At 39.3% G+C, this 22063-nt stretch overlaps 2 protein-coding genes across 2 annotated transcripts in view; both read left to right on the top strand.

Annotated features, from left to right (window-relative positions):
* Window positions 1-22063, top strand: part of LOC309476105 (putative nuclease HARBI1) — a 123055-nt gene that overhangs the window by 76687 nt on the left and 24305 nt on the right. The gene's annotated exons all lie outside the window — the stretch shown is intronic.
* Window positions 6171-8545, top strand: LOC309474875 (uncharacterized protein; the record flags this gene model as incomplete). The annotated part of the gene is made up of 4 exons (XM_082137494.1): window positions 6171-6192; window positions 7045-7365; window positions 7724-8023; window positions 8217-8545. 4 exons carry the CDS (start codon window positions 6171-6173, stop codon window positions 8543-8545), a joined length of 972 nt encoding a protein of 323 aa, XP_081993620.1.

Raw genomic sequence — 22063 nt, 5'->3', positions numbered from 1 at the left:
CCATCATGTGACAGAAAAAGAGAAAAAACTCTTGGGAGAAACCAGGATCAATCGGGGGAACACTTCTCCTCTGAACATGATATGATTATGATATTTCATCCAGCTCCTTCTGCTTGAAGATCGGGATACATTATGCCGGCATAAGGAGGGAGGAGATGAAGCGGTTATAGGGGTCGTCATTGTGATTTTGCCAAGACATACATGTTCCTGGATCAACATATTTTAAATGATTGGTGAATAACACTGATGTTGAAGCACCTCACCCTGGTTCTAAGCCTAAACTTGACATAAACTGTAAACTTGTCCCTCAAATCTGATTGGTTGATTGGAAAGTTGTTCCAGGATCAACATCTTTGTTTTACTTGGTGTGGCAGCTTTAACCCCCTGAGGTCAACGGTATCGCCGGCGATACCAGCTCGCTTTTTTTTTATTAGTGTAAAAGAAACTCATAAATACTCTGTTGACTTTGATTTTCCATAGGAGTTTCATACATCAATCGATTCTGTTAAATGTGTATTATTTTTGTGTATACTCACAATAAAAACAAAGTGTTGTGCTTTTTGCCAAATAAAGAAAAATAAACACGAAGCGAGTTCTGCCTTCTCTCTGCCAGTGAAGTCCATTCTGAAACGCGTCCGAAAATTAACAATAACTCAGCGAATACTCAGTCAAACAGACATACAGACAGACAGGCATGAAGCTTGAATTCTCTTCTTTTAAATGAAGTCATTTATATAAAAAAACAATTATTCTCATCTTGTGAAATCTGTATTAAAAGAGAGCGATTCCAGTCGAGCTCATCTCATCTCATTACGTTATAATCGGCCCCGCCCACGGAGAGCGCGCGCTATTCAAACGCAAATGGCTGAGGCAATCCTGTGAACGCCCCCATCAGCTCGAGAAAACACACAAGTTTATTTAGATCATTGTTTACACCGTCTTGCAGCGCTGTGAGGAATAATACTAATGGAAAATGACCCTCAGAAGTGCGGGTATATCGAGGAGCGAGCTGAGGAATACAAGTAAGTTTTTTCCTTCTCACGTGAATTTCTTCACGTGGGTTTCTGTTTATGAATGAATAAACGGCATGAATGCGCGCTGTTTACCACAGCTGGCAAAGACAGTTTAAATTTAAATCGCGTGTGTGAATGAATGATGATGTTTTAGCAAACTGTATTGCTATACTGAGATAAGTAAACATCGACTGAATGTTGAAATAAAATGTAGGCTATTTGTATAAGCAACGTATTAAACTGCAAATTAACAATATGCCCTAATATTTCATGAAAACAACGTTACAGTCAGACGAAATATGAAAGACAACATTTTGTTGACCAGATTTGGGTACAGTTTTTACTGTAGAATATACTGCCACATCAAATAAGCTTTTGTTTAGCCATTTCTATATATAAAATACTATTTTTGTCAAAAATAAAGTCATCAACTAAGATGTTAGCTGTTCCAATGTTGGTTATATTCAAACTAATGAATACATAGATTAAATGTAGGGCCTATAATCATTTTTTTTTACAAAGAAAGAGTACACTTGAAATATTGTTGAAATTGTAATTATTGTTGTTATTGTAACCATTTTAATAAAATAGCAAAACATATTTACAAGATAGATGTAAGCAAAATCTTAAATGGTCAATATAAGTCTTCTTCTAAATATATCTTTTGTCCTTGCATTGTGGCTCAGTCAGTGTCACACCTGAGTGAATGGCTAATTATGCAGAGTGGGTGTATTCTAAGGTGTAAACCACTCCTCGTTCACGCCCCCTCGCATATTGGCTTTCCAAGCAAAACCTGTTTTACATCAATTTAAATCAATGTATGGTTTTATGTGAACGATAAAGCAAGACTATTTTCACATAATTTTGAAGAAAAAACTATAGGCGACGACATCCATAAGTCAAAAGTCTTATTGCCACATATTTAGTATGTGTTTTGTGGTCTTATTTCAAAAATTTTAATTTTTAGTTTTTTCGATAACCACGCATAAACATTATTCTCTCAAAAATGAAAACATGTACATACATGTGGCTCACATATTATTGTAGTCCTGTTTGTGCTATATAGAGTGAATTTACACCTTTGCCATTAATATGTTTATAAGCAACTGAAAAAAGCACAAATGTCAGAGCATGTCAGAACACCCCCAGGGCCCAAAAAAACGCTCAGACTCCAGAGGGTTAACTAGAGGTACACTAAAGATTTAATTAATTCTGCTCAACCTACACGTTAGCATGGATAACCAGACCACAAAATGAGGTGGGCTGTTATACAGTTACCGACTAAGCCACCCTGGGGCCTCTTTCCGGGGAAATGCCCTTCACCCTAGAGCAAGGCTCACAAAATGAGGTGGGCTGTTATAAAGTTACCGACTACGTCACCCTGGGGCCTCTTTCCGGGGAAATGCCCTTCACCCTAGAGCAAGGCTCACAGGTTCGTTACAGCAGAGTCAGGTATCAGACATGGGTTGAGTATAAAACAATAGAAAACTTTATTTTCCATCAATAAAAGTTATCCAATTTTATTTAACACAAAAACACCAATAAATCAAAAAAGAATCCACACAAAATAACACACGGACATCCACTTCAGAATTGGGCACTGGCCCTGCTTGACAGAAAGGACACAGCAATCATACGTGCACAGTCACGCCACACCCAATTCTGTAGAGAAAAGAAATAAGACAAAGTAACACAAAACACACACACGCTAAACCAGTTATAAAAAAAAAAAAAACATTATGCAGAGCGACAGGCAATCTAAGACACAATTTTAAAAGAGTTCACCACATCAGTTCGGCTCATCGAATCGAGGTGCCGCGTCCGGTCACCCCGACAACCAATTCTATGATGGGCAGAAATGGGCCAAATCAGCCAACAATGTTACAAAAAAGAAACACATTCAATAGGCCGCCCTTGGGTCGACCACAAATAAGAAATAAACAAGGAAGACTTAAATCACACACAAAATATATACATGGATAATATACCCAGTCAATATATACTCAAACCAATAAGGAAGATATAAACCACACACCAACAATCAACTCACAAGAAAATCAAATAATGTTTAAAGAAAACAAACTGCAGAAAGGAATGGTGACAGTTAGGTGGCTGATCTAATATTTGGATGCCACTAAAGGCTTTTGACTCAAATTGGTTACTCACAGCACATAATCGATGGTGAAGGCACCACGCCAACGGCCCACAATCAACGGTCCAGCTGATTGAGCGTGTTAAACACCATGAACACAAACAATGGAGAAGGGACCAGGCACAGCGCGTCTACACGCGAGCTCAAACAGAGTTAATGGCGCTCGTCTGCCGGTTCAGTAGAGCAGACAAACTCGTACGGTCCTGTCTCCCTCAAACCCTGAAAACAGGATATAGTCACGGTGACAAGTCTGATGATGTTGAAACAGGCATGAAAAACAAAGCAGACAACAAGAGGAACATCCACACCGAGGTTTAGATGAAACCCACAGCCCACTGTAACATCCCTTGCACGTTGGCCCGCACCTTAAATATAAAATACAGCACACACACAAAATATGAATTTGGCCAGCCCGGCTACTAACGATCATATGGTTATCAACTCAGTCAAAACATACCTGTAGTGTGATTCACACGGCACCAAAACTGCTGCGTATTAAACACATATCCATGGAAACAGATCAAATTGAAGGCATCCCGCAAAGCTCCTCTGTCCACCCTTTAACAAAAACCCATGGAATCCCTGTGAGACAACCCAACGAACAAGCCACGCTACAATCACTGCCAACAGCTCCTACCTTACAAATATTCACGATTCCCGCCGGAAACACGGTGACTCACTCAATGACACAGAGAGAACGCACACCCATAGCGACACCCTTATATATTACCGAAGGAACGCAATTAAAGGGCACTCCCCCTCATATTAAGTAACCATGAAGTAAACAGTACTGCTACATTGGTGAAATCATGTTCACAATAGGGGTCTGTGCAGAGATCTGGTCTGGTTCTGGTGTTTGCTGAGGATCTGTGCCGATGACGGTCTAGTCGACGAGGTCTTCACAGGCGGTCTGTCTCTATGATCTCTGCTGACATTCAGGGCTGTTGTGTTCATCTCTATGTGCAGATCCTCCATCTGATCTGGATACGGACCAGATCCGGCTGACTACAGTAACCTCGGGATAAGAATGAGATCAACAGACTAATATTAGTGTAGATGCCGTTCCTCTTACGATGTTACAAGTACATTGGATGTTATGGGAAGTGTTCCTGTTCCGGTTGAGATGATTTATGCAGCCTAACAATCCTTTAATGGATTTGAATTATAGGAATGTGATAATGTGTTATGTGTATGCCAGGTTAAAGAGATGTGTTTTTACTCTAGATTTAAACTGACAGAGTGTGTCTGCCTCCCAAACAAAGCTAGGAAGACTATTCCAGTGTTTGGCGCTAAATAGGAAAATGATCTACCGCCTCCAGTGTATTTTGATTTTCCAGTTATTATCAACTGGCCAGAACTGTGAGACTGCAGTGGATGTGAAGAACTATAAAGTGATAAAAGCTCACTCAAGTACTGAGGAGCGAAACCATTCAGGGCCTTTACAGTAACAACACAAGCAAACATTATACATGTGATTCAGTGGCTTTTTGAGTCAAATTAACTCTGCAATAGTATTTCCTTGTGTTTTATCTGTACAAGCATCTGTGTGTCTGGTTTGATCTGTCGGTGGATAAACAGCTTCTGCTGGATGTTTGTCGTCTCTGTGTGTGTCAGTAGTTTGTGGCTGAAGCGTTTCTTCATTTTCTCTCCTGCTAATAAGAAGCTCACAATCTTCCACTCCACACAAAACAGATTTTCGTGATGTTAAAGGAGACGGATGTGTGAGCGGAAACTAACTGAGGTTGGGGGAGGATTCACACACAACCAGATAAATATCTCAGTTCAGTCTTTCAGAGCAATCTGAGTGTTTCAGACATTAAGAGTTACTATCGTGGGCTTTTCAGTGAACCGATGAAGAAAATGTTTCTCAAATTAGTTTTGCTCTGTTTGTGTTTGTGGCGTCTGGATGGTGAGTTTTAAATGTGTTTTTATGGTTTCAGTTGTTTCTGTTCTGATGTGATAAATTACTGGTTAAATTAGTCAGAAAGGATTAACATTCACTGTTATTCTCGTATAGAAACAGATAATGTGTGATTTTGCTGAGAGAAAACACTCTTATTTGAGATTAAAGTGATTATTGATTATATAAAACTGTTCAACTATTTCTCATTTTCATTCCTCATCTTTTGTCTTTGAACTTCTGCAGAATATTAATCACTTCACATTTAACTGATTAAAAGTATTTTAGTGAAGCTTCATCAAACCAACATCAAGTGATTTTAAAGCTTTAATCTGTGAAAAACTCTGTTCTTCAGGAGTGTTTGGTGTTGTGTTTGTGTCAGTGATGAAGGGAGATTCAGTCTCTCTAAACTCTGATCTTACTGAAATGAAGGATGATGATGTGATTCAGTGGAGGTTTGGAGATGAAAACACTTTAATAGCTGAAATCAATGTAACGGCCGACAGAATCACTGTGTATGATGATGTTCTTGATGGGAGATTCAGAGACAGACTGAAGCTGGACAATCAAACTGGATCTCTGACCATCACAAACACCAGAACTGATCATACTGGATATTATATACTACAGATCAACAGTGAGATCAAGAGGTTCAGGCTCGGTGAGTAAACCTTTTGAGTGATACGGTCCCACATTTGGGATTTGGAATGTTCAGTGATGTCACATAATTGTCAGATTCAAACTCTTCAGACAATTTGAACTGCGGCGCAAACAAACATGGCGGCGCCATCTCACATTTTAAATCAAGATCATGACGGTTCGCCATGGAAACAATAATGGAGAAACGTTTTAAAATAAATGTCGCCTTGAAAAAACTCACCCAGTCAGAATCACACGTGAAAGGGTTAAATAGACTATTGGTTTCACCTGTTTTTAATGACAAAATTAAACTAATTTTTTTTCTTTTCATTGTTTTATGATATTGTTATTTCAGTCACTCTAAACTCTGATCTTAGTAATAGTAGTTTATAGTAATCATCATGATTTTTAAATGTATACAATGTTTGATAGAGAGCAAACGCAGTGTTGACAGAGCCGGGCTAATATGATCACACTTCCTGGTTCTAGTAAGAGCTCGAGCTGCTGGAGTTTGCTTTGTAACGCTTTAGATTACAGCCCGCAAAGAACTGCGTATTTAAAACTAATTTACAGTGTAACTTTCTGTAATTATAGTGTACCTACAACATGTAAAGTTTTAGGAATAAAGGGGTAATAACCAGAAGAATTAACTAATTATTTATACTGTTGGTATTTTAGAACTAAGCGTTACTTATTCTACTATTATAATACAACAATCTTACATTTGAGAGCAATTTAGCGAGAACAGACACTGCAAACCGTTTTGTAATAACAGTATACCAATACATATAGGCTTTTAAAAAAGTATAGGGTCCATATCTGTGCATTTATACAGGACTTTCTTTTAACAAAAGTGCACTGAGAACTAAAACTATTGCAACTTTTGCTTAAATACTGGAGAAATATACTCTTGTTCATGTAGTTACAGGGTAAGTGTGACTTCTGCGGGCTGGACATTTAAGTGGTGCTTGTTACTCTTTTCCTCCATTAAGTTAATACTAACACTTTCTTTTCTTTTTCTCTTCTATCAGATCAAGTTTGAATTCAAAACTCAGTTATTATGGATTGATTGATTAAATAAAATAATATACATATGAAGCTCAGATACTCAACAGCATTAGTTTTAGTGTGACATTAAACATTACAGGAAAAGTGTCTTTTTTAGTTTTTGTTCCATATATTAATCTATTTCTCTTTTTATTCTTCATCTTTTGTCTTTGAACTGCTGCAGAATATCAATCACTTCACATTTACATGATTAAAAGTATTTTAGTGAAGCTTCATCAAACCAACATCAAGTGATTTTAAAGCTTTAATCTGTGAAAAACTCTGTTCTTCAGGAGTGATTGGTGATGAAGTGACGTATGTGTCAGTGATTGAGGGATATTCAGTCACTCTAAACTCTCCTCTTACTGAAATGAAGGATGATGATGTGATTCAGTGGAGGTTTGGAGATGAAAACACTTTAATAGCTGAAATCAATAAGCGGGTCGACAGAATCACTGTATATGATGATGTTCTTGATGGGAGATTCAGAGACAGACTGAAGCTGGACAATCAAACTGGATCTCTGACCATCACAAACACCACAACTGAACATGAAGGAGATTATGAACTACAGATCAACAGTGAGATCAAGAGATTCAGACTCTATGTCTTTGGTGAGTTCAAAATCAGTTTCACTTGTTTAATATTTTAATCAGCACAAAGGTACAATTATTAATTCAAACTCAGTTTATTTCTGGTGTTTAATGATGATATTCATTTCAATTTTAACTTTTAAAATATTTACTTTTATAATATATCAATTGATCATCTTAATCTGTGATGAACCCTGTTTCTGTTTGTTCTGTGTGTGTGTGTGCGTGTGCGTGTGCGTGTGTGTGTGTGTGTGTGTGTGTGTGTGTGTGTGTGTGTGTGTGTGTGTGTGTGTGCATGTGTGTGTGTGTGTGTGTGTGTGTGTGTGTGTGTGTGTGTGTGTGTGTGCGTGTGCATGTGTGTGTGTGTTTGATGATTCAGTCCTGGAGTCAGTGATAGAGGGAGATTCAGTCACTCTAAACTCTCCTCTTACTGAAATGAAGGATGATGATGTGATTCAGTGGAGGTTTGGAGATGAAAACACTTTAATAGCTGAAATCAATGTAACGGCCGACAGAATCACTGTATATGATGATGTTGTTGATGGGAGATTCAGAGACAGACTGAAGCTGGACAATCAAACTGGATCTCTGACCATCACAAACACCAGAGCTGATCATACTGGATATTATAGACTAAAGATCAACAGTGAGATCAAGAGATTCATTCTCTTTGTCATTGGTGAGTTCAAAAACGTTTACACCTGTTTTTAATGACAAAAATTTAAATTAATTCATACAACATTTTGTTTTGGTTATTTTATATTGTTTATTTCAAATTTTAATTGTAACTATTTGGTAAACCATTATAAAGTGATTTAACAGTATTAATCTTTGCAAACCCTGTTTCTGTTTGTTCTCTGTGTGTTTGACAGATGAAGTGAAGTCAGTGTCAGTGAAGGAGGGAGATTCAGTCTCTCTAAACTCTAATCTTACTGAAATGAAGGATGATGATGAGATCCAGTGGAGGTTTGGAGATGAAAACACTGTAATAGCTGAAATCAATAAAGAGTTCGACAGAATCACTGTATATGATGATGTTCTTGATGGGAGATTCAGATACAGACTGAAGCTGGACAATCAAACTGGATCTCTGACCATCACAAACACCAGAGCTGAACATGATGGAGATTATAAACTACTGATGTTTTCAGGAAGAAGATTCTCATTAAAATCATTCAGAGTTTCTGTCTATGGTGAGTAGAGATTATTTTTCTTCTCCTTTAGATATTCTTATTTACTATTTACATGTTGAACTGTTGAATCTTTACAGTTTGAGATGACAGACCGTATAAAAACTCACTTGGAACCGATTATAAGATTGTTGATTAGATTTGATCATATTTCTGTGTATTCAGAAATATTAGTTGATGTCAGCGCTGATATTAGTGTTTATTGACTGATCTGATCTCAGTTTGATGTGTTTATTCCTCAGACTCTGTCCACTGTTGTGGTCCTACTGAAGCTGTGATCCGATTGGTCCTCTCTGCTCTGGTGGGCGTGGCTACTGTCATTATTGTGGTTTATGAGATCAGATCCAGAAGAGCTGAACGAGATCAAGCACATATTCACACATCAGGTACATGATTGATGATGTCATTTCTCACAAACTGATTTTGCATGTATAATTATCTGTAATTATTAATATATGGCTTTTTATGTTCATCTTTTTCAGGAAGTATCGAAATCTAAAGCAGAACGCTGAACTTTAAAGGTTCTTCAAGAGTGTTTTTGTTCTTCCAGTGTTTTTTTCATAATAAATACTGATGATTATTTGAGTTTGTGCTCTCTTGCAGTGTCAGATTTTAACAGTGTCACTATTGTTTATATTTCACTTTATTGTTTATAACTTCTCTCAAGTACAAAATAATAATAATAAAGAGACACACAGATCTCACTTTACTACTGCTTTATATTTGTCATATGTATTTTCTTGCCTTTATCAATAAAGTTTCTCACTCTGAGGTTCAAGAGTCTCTCATGATTTATTCAGAGGAATACAAACTTGATGTATATTTTAAATATTTCAGCAGTGTACCGTATACAGCTTTATTTAAACCAAACTAGATAAACTCTCAGCTTTAACCAGTAACACACGACCAGCTAAAGCGATATCTCTCATCAGCCAAGAATTCAGTTTCTTTTCAAATGACTGAATGATAGGAGAAAAGTTTAACATTCCTGACTTCTTTACTTTTAGATATGTTGATACCTAAATATTTAACTTCTTTCACATGAATATTGCAAACTTCTGTAAAGTTACAGAAGCCTTGAGCCATAACCTCAGGTTTATTAACTCAGATACTTGTTTTTATTTCTACACACTTCCTTCGTGTTTCAATCACATGCTTCGCAGAAGCCCCGCCCACAGCGCTGACTCTTCACTCGTGGTCTCCTCTGATTGGCTGCACGTCCGGCCAATGAGTCTCAGCCATCTGTGCAGGAACACAACCGAGCCATATTTCACTGAGCATTAGCTCGAGCAGCATTCATTATTATATCAGGATCTTAATCTTAATATAGATCCTTTAACAGTGCAGAGATGCGGGTCGCTGCAGCCGTGTGCTTTATATCTGCACTGGCTTTCACTGTACATGCACATGTGTATTTGAACAGTTTTGATGTGTTTTACTGATTATTTCACGTCATCTGAGCTTCACCACTTTGAGCTCCAGTCGGCCACAACGTCCTGTAGATCTAATCGATAGCAATCACGATGTGATAATGTGTTATGTGTATGCCAGGTTAAAGAGATGTGTTTTTACTCTAGATTTAAACTGACAGAGTGTGTCCGCTTCACAAAGCTAGGAAGACTATTCCAGTGTTTGGCGCTAAATAGGAAAAGGATCTTCCGCCTCCAGTGTATTTTGATATTCCAGTTATTATCAACTGGCCAGAACTGTGAGACTGCAGTGGATGTGAAGGACTATAAAGTGATAAAAGCTCACTTAAGTACTAAATCATACAGGGCCTTTACAGTAACAACACAGGCAAACATTATACATGTGATTTACGGGTGGATAAACAGCTTCTGCTGGATGTTTGTCGTCTCTGTGTGTGTCAGTAGTTTGTGGCTGAAGCGTTTCTTCATTTTCTCTCCTGCTAATAAGAAGCTCACAATCTTCCACTCCACACAAAACATCTTTACACTGAAATAAAGTGAATCCATCAACAGTCAAATAAGAGTCACAGGTCAGAGGTCAAATATGATTGACAGCTCACAGCACTAAATAACACACCAGTAGATACAGATATCTAATCCAATATTTCACTCTTCTGCTATTAGTTTTCATTCAGGGCCAGAATTCATTTGAAAATGTAAGATCAGCAAAAGCTTGTTGATTTTCGTGATGTTAAAGGAGACGGATGTGTGAGCGGAAACTAACTGAGGTTGGGGGAGGATTCACACACAACCTGATAAATATCTCAGTTCAATCGTGTTTGATAGCAAGACTGCAGTTGTGATTCGCTGTTTTCCTAATAACAAACCATGGATTAATAGCAGCTTGAAGGGTTTGTTGAATGAGAAGAGAAAAGCTTTCAAGGAAGGGGACAGAAACAAAATTAAGGAAATCCAAAAGTTACTGAAAGGCAAGATTAAAGAGGGGAAAGAAGCATATAGGCTGAAACTGGAACAACAGCTGCAGCAAGATGGAGTTAAGCAGGTATGGGATGGAATGAGGAAGATCACAGGCATGAAGCAGAAGGGTGGTTTGTTGCCTGATGGTGATCAGAGTCTGGCTGATGATCTAAACAGATTCTTCAACAGATTTGACTGTCCCACACCATCTCAGCCTCCTCCATCTGGTCTATTGGCCACAGCTGCCTCTTCTCCATCTCCCCCTCCTTTTCCCAACACTCCTGGGATATTATCTGCTCATAGCCCCCTCTCCACATCCCATAGCAGCCCACCAACAGCCCCGCCTATAGTTCTTCATCCAGCTCAGGTCAGGGCGATGCTGGGTGGTCTGAAGCCAAGGAAAGCAGTGGGGCCTGATAACATCAGCCCCAGATTATTGAAGACCTGCTCTGCAGAGCTATGTGGTATTCTAACACACCTGTTTAACCTGAGCCTGTGTTTACAGATGGTTCCAAGGTTGTGGAAAACATCTTGCCTGGTCCCTGTCCCAAAGAAGAAAAAAACATTCCACCGACCATAATGACTACAGACCGGTAGCACTCACCTCACATGTCATGAAGACATTTGAGAGACTTGTCCTCTCTTACATTAGGACTAGTGTGTCAAATAAAATGGACCCCTTACAGTTTGCATATCAGTCTAACATCAGTGTAGATGATGCCCTCATCTATATGCTGCAGAGGGTTTATACACATCTGGACACCTCTGATGCATCTGTGCGGATCACTTTTTTTGATTTCTCAAGTGCCTTTAACCCCCTGAGGTCTACGGTATCGCCGGCGATACCAGCTCGCTTTTTTTTTGTCAATGTAAAAGAAACTCATAAATACTCTGTTGACTTTGATTTTCCATAGGAGTTTCATACATCAATCGATTCTGTTAAATGTGTATTATTTTTGTGTATACTCACAATAAAAACAAAGTGTTGTGCTTTTTGCCAAATAAAGAAAAATAAACACGAAGCGAGTTCTGCCTTCTCTCTGCCAGTGAAGTCCATTCTGAAACGCGTCCGAAAATGAACAATAACTCAGCGAATACTCAGTCAAACAGGCATACAGACACACAGGCATGAAGCTTGAATTTTCTTCTTTTAAATGAAGTAATTTATATAAAAAAACAAATATTCTAATCTTGTGAAATCTGTATTAAAAGAGAGCGATTCCAGTCGAGCTCATCTCATCTCATTACGTTATAATCGGCCACGCCCACGGAGAGCGCGCGCTATTCAAACGCAAATGACTGAGACGATCCCATACAAACTGTGAACGCCCCCATATCAGCTCGAGAAAACACATCAAGTTTATTCAGATAAGTGTAGTTGTCTACACTGTCTCGCAGCGCTGTGAGGAATAATAATAATGGAAAACTTACCTCAGAAGTGCTGGTATTTCGAGGAGCAACGGATGGAATAATGTAGTAAGTTTTTTTTTTTCATTCTCAAGTAAATCGCGTTTCTGTGTGAATGAATGAACGCAGAGAAGCGCAGTTTACCACAACTCGCAAAAAAACGGTTTAAATTTGAATTGCGTTTCTGTGTGTGAATAAATGATCTGCTTTTAGCAAACTATTTAGCTATACTGAGTAAAATCGATTGAAATATGTTGAAATAAAATGTATTTGTATAAGCAACGTATTAAACTGCAAATTAACATTTATATTCCTTATAATAAAAACGAAAGACCTATGTTACAGACATATGAAAGACAACATTTCGTTGATTAGTTTTGGATAGATTACACATTTTTACTGTAAAATATCTGCCACCTCAAATAAGCTTTTGTTTGCCAATTTTTGCTAATATGTTAAATATAGTATGTTTTGTCAATGTAGGCTATATTCGAAGTTTGAAATATGTATGATAAAATGTATACTTTAGTTTTTACAAAGAAAGATTACACTTCAATTGTTGTTGTAATTGTAACCTTTTTAATAAAAAAAAATATATATTTACAAGGTAGATGTAAACAAATTTTAAAAGGTAAATATAAGCATTTTCTTTAAATAATTTTGATTGTGTTTTATTATTGACAAATTTGGGGAGAGGATACATATTCCAAAACTGAAAATACAGTATGAGAATTAACTGCACAATTAATAGACATGTTTTCCTTGGATATTATACAATTTGCAAGCAAAATTTGTGAAAAAAAAAAAAATTGACATGCTTCCAACTGTGAACCAATTTGGTAGAATATATATATATATATATATATATATATATATATATACTGTATATATATTGCTCTTGCATTCTTTCTTGTGGCTATAGGTGACACACCTGAATGAATGGCTCATTAAGTATGCGGGCCCCATTGTCTCCTGAGGTGTGAACCACTACATATGCATGATGCTGTTGAATGGTTGACGCCCCTTGCGCATATTGCCTTTACAAACAAAAAGTGTTTTACAAGATTTAAATCAATGTATTGTGTTATGTGAATGATAAGGGCAGGATGATTTTCACATCATTTTGAAGAAAAAATTCTAGGCAAAGACATCAATTAGTCAAAAGTCTTATTGACACGTATTTAGTATGTGTTTTGTGGCCTTATTTCAGAAACTTTAGTTTTTAGTTTTTTCAATAACCATGCATAAACATTATTCTCTCAAAAATACAAACATGTACATGCATGTTGCTCACATATTATGGTAGCCCTGTTTGTGCTAAATAGAGTGTAATTACACCTTTGCCATTAATATGTTTATAAGCAACTGAAAAAAGCACAAATGTCAGGGCATGTCAGAACATCTCAAGGACCCCAAAAACCCCTCAGACCTCAGAGGGTTAATACCATCCAGCCTCGTCTGTTAGGGGAGAAGATGGGAAAGATGAAGGTGGATCCATCATTGGTCTTGTGGATTTTGGATTATCTATCCCTCAGACCACAGTATGTGCGCCTACAGAACAGTGTCTCAAGTACCATTCTAAGCAGCACAGGAGCACCACAAGGAACTGTGCTAGCTCCGTTTCTGTTTGCCATCTATACAGCGGACTTCCAATACAACACTGATGGTTGCTTCCTGCAGAAATTCTCAGATGATACCTCAGTGGTCGGCCTCATCAACGGAGACGATGAGGAGGAGTACAGAAGAACAATCAGCAACTTTGTGAAATGGAGTGCGGACAATAACCTACATCTCAACACCACAAAAACCAAGGAGATAGTGGTGGATTTTAGGAGGGGGAGGAGGAGAAGAATCCAGCCAACACCAGTCACCATCAGGGGCAACGAGGTGGAGCAGGTTGCCAATCACAGGTACCTGGGTGTGCAGCTGGATAGTAAGCTGGACTGGAAGAGTCATATGGAGGTGGTGTACCGTAAGGGGCAAAGCCGACTTTATTTTTTAAGGAGGCTGAGGACATTTAACATCTGCCAACCCTTGCTCTGCAGGGTCTATCACACAGTGGTGGCTAGTGCTGTGTTTTTCGCTGTGGCATGCTGGGGAGAGGGAGTTTACACAGCAGACAGAAACAGAGTTGACAAGCTCATCAGGAAGGCCAGCTCAGTGGTTGGGGCTGAACTTGAGACGGTCCAGCAGGTGGCAGGGACCAGAGCAGTAAACAAACTAGGCTCAATACTGGATAACCCTGCACACCCTCTCCACTCCTGAAGGTGATAAACAGAAGCACCTTCAGTCAAAGACTGACTGCACCAGTATGCAAGACGGAGCGGTACAGAAAATCCTTTATACCAGCTGCTATAAGACTCTACAACGCACAAAAATAACCTTTGTCTCTTTTATGCATAGTTTGCTATAGTAGTCTGTTATATATATATTTTTAACTTAAATAGGTCAGGATAAAACTGAACTAATATGTGGTGTTATGTCTGTCATGAAGCTGCTGTGACACTGTAATTTCCTGTTAAAGGATCAATAAAGAACCTACTACTAGCAAGTGTTTTCAGACGTTTTAAGAGTTGCTGTCATGGGTTAAACTGAACCGATGAATAAAATGTTTCGACGAATCAAGCTCTGATACACTGCTTCAATGTGAGAAGTTTAGTTTTTTTTTATACAAGCTTCGAAGCCTCGGTGCCGAACGTCACATCACTAACAGAATTATACCAGTCTGGATCAACACACGTTAATCCTTCAAATCTAGGAGACGTATTTCCATGCAAGAAATACAGCGCTCATCTCCAGGCGATTATATGTCATATTAGATGAGCCTAAACAGAGACTGAGCTGTCGGCCATCCAAGATCACATCCCATCCTGTGAGAGAGGAGTCCAGGAGACGATCCACAAGTTTTACGCCGGATAAACACATGATTTCCTCAGATGTGGGAGATGAAGACCTTCCCTGCAGTCATGATCTAGACGGCTATTTAAAACCGCAGCTCAACCCGTGACAGTGGTGTCTGTCGAGATAGTCTTGCGACGGCAACACAAGTGTGGGACTCGAGGTGATACCAGGGTCTTCCACAGAGAAAGAGTACGAAGCATCTGTGCATAACCCTTATATCTCACAGATAGTTGCTCAGAGGGAAGTCTCTGCTCCTGCGGATCCAGAATATGGATATGTCCAATATGTCCTGGCCTAAACTGGGTCAGACTGAGGGCGACTCCATACCAGAAATTGTTGCCCCCAAAGCAAACTTGAAAGTGTGTGTCTACAGACTCATCCCCCATATTACTGTAGACTTGTAGGAGGGGAACTTACGCAAAGGCCCCTACACCCAAAAAAGGCTCTTGCCTGATGAACACACCATAAAACGTGGTGGACTGATGCCGAACTAAGTCCTGTAACCTCATTCCATGGCCTGCCGATTCCACAGATACAAATGGCAGAAGTTACCATTATTCTGAAAGCATTGATCTAGGCTTCTACACTTCTACAAGTCAATTCACCTTTATTTATATAGCATTTATAAAAGATTGTTTCAAAGCAGCTTTTTAAATAAGAAATTAATTATTCAATGATGCAAACAGAATTCAACTCTGTTGTACAGCAGCTCTAAAAAGACAATAGTGCTGTTGTTCAGCTGAAGTCAGTTCAGTGTTGATTCACTTCAGTTAATTTCATCAATTGTGAAATGAGTTCATTTCAGCTATGAAGCAAAACAGTGATGTCATCAACCAGCTCAGTTCAGTTCTCATCCAATAGTGTCAGTGCATTCAAGTCAATAATATTAATAACTAAGTGTTCAGAGGCGACAGCGGAAAGGAACCCAAACTCCATCATGTGACAGAAACAGAGAAAAAATCTGGTACATGATTGATGATGTCATTTCACACAATTAGATTTTGCATATATTCATATTTGTGAGATTTATTCATTTATGGCTTTACATTTTTATCATTTTTAAGAAGTATTGAAATCTAAAGCAGAACACTAAAATGTAAAGGTTCTTCAAGTGTGTGTTTTGTTCGTCTAGTGTTTTTTTCATAAAACTGAATATTTGAGCTTGATTATTTTAAGATGTTATTTCCAAGGCTTTATTGTTTATATTTCTCTCAGATATACAGATCTCACTTTACTGCTACTGCTGTATATTTGCTGTATGTATTTGCTTGCTTTTATCAATAAAGTTTCTCACTCTCAGGTTCAAGAGTCTCCATGTTTTATTACATGTATTATGTCGAGCTCCTCCTGGAGGAAAACTAACTATATAGATATTAAAGATTTCAGAAGTGTTGAACATATTAAGCTTTACATTATTAAAATATTGTTTAACTATACTGATATTGATATGTTTTTTTTCTATCTACAGTAATAAACAAACAACTTCCCCCAGCTTCTCCTTTATCCTGAGAAAATACTGATTTTGGACACATTATAATATACTTTGAGATCACAGTGAAATACATAAACACAACATATCGATGCTCCATTTCCTCCAACAGGGAACGATAAAGTCTTTAAATCTCTAGTGTGATTTGTCTCTGTGGTCTCGTCTGAGGAGCAACACCTCCATCTAGTGGCTCACCCTGAACTCACATGTTATCAGGAGTTATTTACTCAGAATCTGTAATGAGATCCAGTGATTGTGTCTGTTACTCAAGAAAGCCACTAGATGGCGCTGTGTTCAGTATTATGTGACGAATACTGTGAAACAAGTAAAGAAGAATAAAACCACATGTTGAAGTGTTTCAGAGAAAATAAACAGACATGTTGAAACTGCACTGAGAAATATTTTATTCAAATCACTGAACAAAACATGATACCAGGAGTGAACTCAAACTAAAAACAGCTCACTGGATATTTTCTCTTTTTCTGACCATTCTCTGTGAACCCTAGAGATGGTTGTGTGTGAAAATCCCAGTAAATCAGCAGTTTCTGAAATACTCGGACCAGTCCGTCTGGCACCAACAATCATGACACGTTTAAAGTCACTTAAATCACCATTCTTCCCCGTTCTGACACTCAGTTTGAACTTCAGCAGATCGTCTTGATCATGACTGTGTCCGAAATCCAAAACCCTTTTACCCTTTTGTAAATTTTTAGGACATCCTCAGATCTCAGTCATATGTTTGACGAAATGGCATCGGGCGAAACGTCCTCAGATGAAAGCGTAGAAGTTTAGAAGTTAGCTAAATAACACATTGCAACTATAGCTAGCTTGTATGTTGGCAAACTACAGTGAAGTTAAAGAAATCTTTTGAGCTGGAGTGTGTTTTTATAAATACAACGCTGCATTGTGTACAGAGGTTACCAGTGAAACAGCAGCTTTATTTCTGCTGATCCATAAGCACCATCTACTGTCAGAGAGTCCATTACATTTCCATTCGGCCCGTCGCTGTTTTTCTGCAGACCAATGTGAAAAATGTCATGTTCTCTTCTGTATAGAACTAGTGTAACATACAGTTAAAGCTGTAAGAATACAATATTTCTGGTACAGCTTACCTCCGGTCTCGAATTTTTAACAACCATTTAGTAGAAAATGAAGTTAGAATTCCAATCAGAGCAGTCAACATTACCACTGTTTTGGGAATGATCATAAATGTGCATGGCTTCTCCTACCGGTCACACACCTCAACGGCACTACACGTCCCAGCATCCCTCTTGTTTCTCACCTGCGCACTATCAGCCATCACCGGATCACCAAATTACATCAGCACCTGCACATCATCATCTACACACTATAAAGAGGCACTTCTCCTTCACTTTGTGGTCTGGTCTTGTCCCTATGTGATCTCACAGACTCTAACCAAACACTTACCAGTTTGTGACTTACCTCGAAGATTCCTCTTCAGTGTTCATCATCTGTCATCCGTCTTCAGCTAGTGGTGGGCAGATCGAGGCTTCGTGAAACAATGAAACAGTTGAAGCAAATGTGCCATATTGTGTTGAGGCTTTGAAACAATCTGACACCCGTCTCAACGGTGACACCTAGTGGTCACTTGCAACGAGCCATTAAAAATGATTATTATTATTTTTTTATTATTGTATTTTTCTAATATGTGAAGCTTGTAACCTGTAGGCTCCTCACTGTGTATAATGTTATTTTGGTCATGAAAAATTATTAATAAAAGAAATCAAGCCCCAATGTCTCACTTTTTTATAGATTTTTATTCAAAAATATTAAAGGGGTCATGAACAGGCTTTTTAAAAATTGTTATATTGTTGTCTGAGGTCAACTTATGACGTTCGCTTGGTTTTTACATTCAAAAACATCAAAATGAATAAGTAATAGGCTATTTTCTACCCTAGTTTTGAGCCTAGCTCAAGTAAACGCCCACTGCTGTGAGTGGATAACAGTTTTGCACTGTTTTACTCACATAAGTGTGTTGCATCATTCCTGTCGGATCCAATATAGAAGGCACAGCGCCGTTTTTTAATCTTAATCGGTCTGCAAATCCAGTCTCGACCTGTGTCTTGTTTACAAAACAATCCTCAGTGAAATGAAGCTGTTACGTCCCTCAGCCCTGGTGTTTGTTCCTACACATGTGTGAGTGCAATGTTTCTTCCCCTTGTCTTAATTACAGTTGACGAGCCACACCTGAGCGAAGCCTACCTGTGCTATAAAAGGCTTCTCATTACGCTCCTGAGCACGCACACAGAGATTGAGAACAGAGTCGATGCACAGCCGTGCTTGCCGTCTTCTGAGTGATTGTCGTCTAGTCGTCCACCCGGCAGTAGAAAACGTTCCGCCTTTGTGGTTGTTTCTTTATTGTTAACCAACGTATTATTTCATACCCATTCTGTTAAATAAACATACCCCTAATTTTTGACGAGCTGATCTGTGTGCGTCTCTCCTTTATGTTAAGGGTGGTGTCCGACTGCCCGTAACATAGTGGAGGCTCGTCCGAGATTAATAGTTTGATTAAATCGGACTTTAGTGTTAATTGCGGAACTTCTGATCGCTACAACATTTTGGTGAGTATTCTGGTGAGCAATTATGATTGTCTGTTCCTTTGTTTAGTCGATGTTTATTTTATTTTGGTGGATATCTCAGGAGGGGGCACGTAGGAGATGCCTCGAGCTGAGTAAGCCACTGAAGATTGCGTAGGTATTTAGGATTTGGTTTTGGTTTTTGTGTAGTTAGTTAGAGAAGTTGGACAACATTTTTGCCTATCAGAATACCTTTGAGTTGAGTTGTATAGCTTGTGATATTTTGGCATATCGCCTATTTAGTGAGTGCTGCTACTCTGATTGTACTAGCGTATTGGTTAAACTTGTGGGTGGAAATTAAAATTCGTGGTCGTTTGTAGCCTATATTGTGCTTTTCGTTTGACCACTTTAGATATTCGCTACTTCGTAGCTTTGTCGCAGTTAAACTGCTTAGGTGAGTGTTTATTTGTATTTAATTTTGTGCGCGCTTTAACCGTCTTTTCCTTTAAAATTAAACGTTAACAAGCGCTTTAAAATTACACGTTAAAATGGCAACAGAGGAAGCATTCGTTAAAGAACCCTCTATCGAGTTATTTTTGAAATTTTCGAAAGAGCAGTTACTGAATTTGGCTGCAACTTACGAGGTTGAGCTCACTTCTGCTGAAAAGCGCACCAAAGATACAATCAAGACCGTCTTACAAGCTGCTTTGGTTAGTAAGGGCATTCTGCCTGCAGAGAAACAATCCTCCGTGTCTACAGAAGCATTACAGCTGCAGATTCGGTTGAGAGAGTTAGGTATCAGAGAGAAGGAAATTGAGTTCGACCGTGAGCGCATGCAAGCACAGGCCCGTGAGCATGAACTTGAAAACCGACTCGCGTTGAGAAAGTTAGAAATCGCGGCTCAGAGGGAAGGTGTCGCTCCTTCTGACCCTAATTCATTTGATGTCACTCGCCACATCCGACTTGTGCCCCCTTTTGTGGAAAGAGATGTGGAAAAATATTTTCCCCACTTTGAGCGTGTCGCGACTAATTTAAATTGGCCGAAAACTGCATGGGCATTCCTCCTGCAATGCGTTTTAGTGGGACGGGCGCAGGAGGTTTACTCGTCGCTAACAGTGGAGCAGAGCGGTGACTATGATGTTGTGAAAGCGTCAGTTCTGAGGTGCTATCAGCTGATCCCTGAAGCATACCGACAGAAGTTTAGGAACTTTAAAAAAACGGAGCGTCAAACTTTTGTTGAATTTGGTCGAGATAAAGCAGCCCTGTTTGATCGTTGGTGCTCATCACAGCGTGTTGATAGTCAGGAGAAATTGCGTGAACTAATTCTTTTAGAAGAATTTAAGAACTGCCTGCCAACCGCTGTGGCAACCTATTTAGCTGAGCAGAAGGCCGAGTCTCTTTCTGAAGCTGCTATACTTGCGGACGAATATGTCTTAACGCATAACATCGCCAGGGAACGTTTTCGCTTAAGAGTTAACCCCTCTACGACCACTGATGTAGATACGAAAAAGAATGCAGTAAAGCAAGAAGACAGACACTGTTTTTATTGTAAAAAGCCCGGGCATGTTGTGGCAGACTGTTTAATATAAAAAAAAAAACAGTCTACGAAGCCAATGGGTCTCGTTAGTTCTTCGAAGAAAATGTCACCTGTCCTTCGTACAGAGTTAAAAACAGAAAAACCCCAGTCCATGTACGAGCCCTTCCTGACGAATGGGACCGTATCTGTGCCTGGTGAGGAGGCTGTCGCTGTGCGCATCTTGCGTGATACGGGAGCTGCGCAGTCTTTCCTCCTTCGCGGCTTGGTGCCGTTGTCTGAAAAGACTGCAACTGGTAGTAGTGTCCTTGTTCGAGGAATCGAGATGGGTTTTCTTGATGTGCCGTTACATTGCGTGCGTCTTGATTCAGATTTGGTGTGTGGTGATGTGGTTGTTGGTGTTCAAGACTCTTTGCCAATCCCCGGTGTCACGTTTCTCCTTGGCAATGACCTAGCAGGTGGAAACGTGTGGAACCGTGGCGATGTTCCACCCGAGGTAGTGGCTGTGCCGCTCATTCAAAAGAGCCCCGATGAGTGCGCACAAAAATTCCCAGAGGTTTTTCCCGCTAGTGTCGTCACTAGGTCGCAGACTCAGAGGTTGAAGGGTGCAGCGCCTCCCAGTGACGTCAACCTGTGTGACAGTTTCGTCGCTCACCCTGCAGAGTGTGAGAGGCTTTTCGAACCCGATTTCACTCAGTGCCGCAGTAGACCTGTGCCTATGGTGACCGAGGAGAAAAGAGAGAAAAAACAATCAGATGTCTGGTTGTCGTTAGAGAAACTTGTTGATGCTCAACAAAAAGACCCCTCTCTTGTTTCATGTTTTAATGCAGTTCAATCTGTTTCAGACCGTGCAAGCGAGAGTCCGACCTATTTCATCAGAGACGGCTTACTTATGCGGAGGTGGAGACCTCAGAAAAGTAATGAGTGGAATGACATTGAGCAAATCGTTATGCCGTCTGGAAACAGATGTGCTATTCTGAGTGTCGCGCATGATGGTGTTTCTGGTCATTTAGGTGTGACTAAAACATTCGGCCGCGTTCTTCGTCACTTTTTCTGGCCAGGGCTGAAGCGTGATGTGCGACGGTATTGTAAAACGTGTCATGTCTGCCAGGTGAGTGGTAAACCAAACCAGGTAATTCCACCTGCACCGTTGTACCCCATACCTGCCATGGGTGAGCCTTTTGAGAAAGTAATCATTGATTGCGTCGGTCCTCTTCCACGGTCTAAAAGTGGATATCAGTATTTATTAACAATTATGTGTACTGCTACTC

The sequence above is a fragment of the Leuciscus leuciscus genome, assembly GCF_965113295.1.
Source record: "Leuciscus leuciscus genome assembly, chromosome: 15".
Lineage (NCBI taxonomy): Eukaryota > Metazoa > Chordata > Actinopteri > Cypriniformes > Leuciscidae > Leuciscus > Leuciscus leuciscus.
The sequence above is the reverse complement of the archived record's forward strand: the minus strand, read 5'-3'. Positions and strand labels throughout refer to the sequence as shown.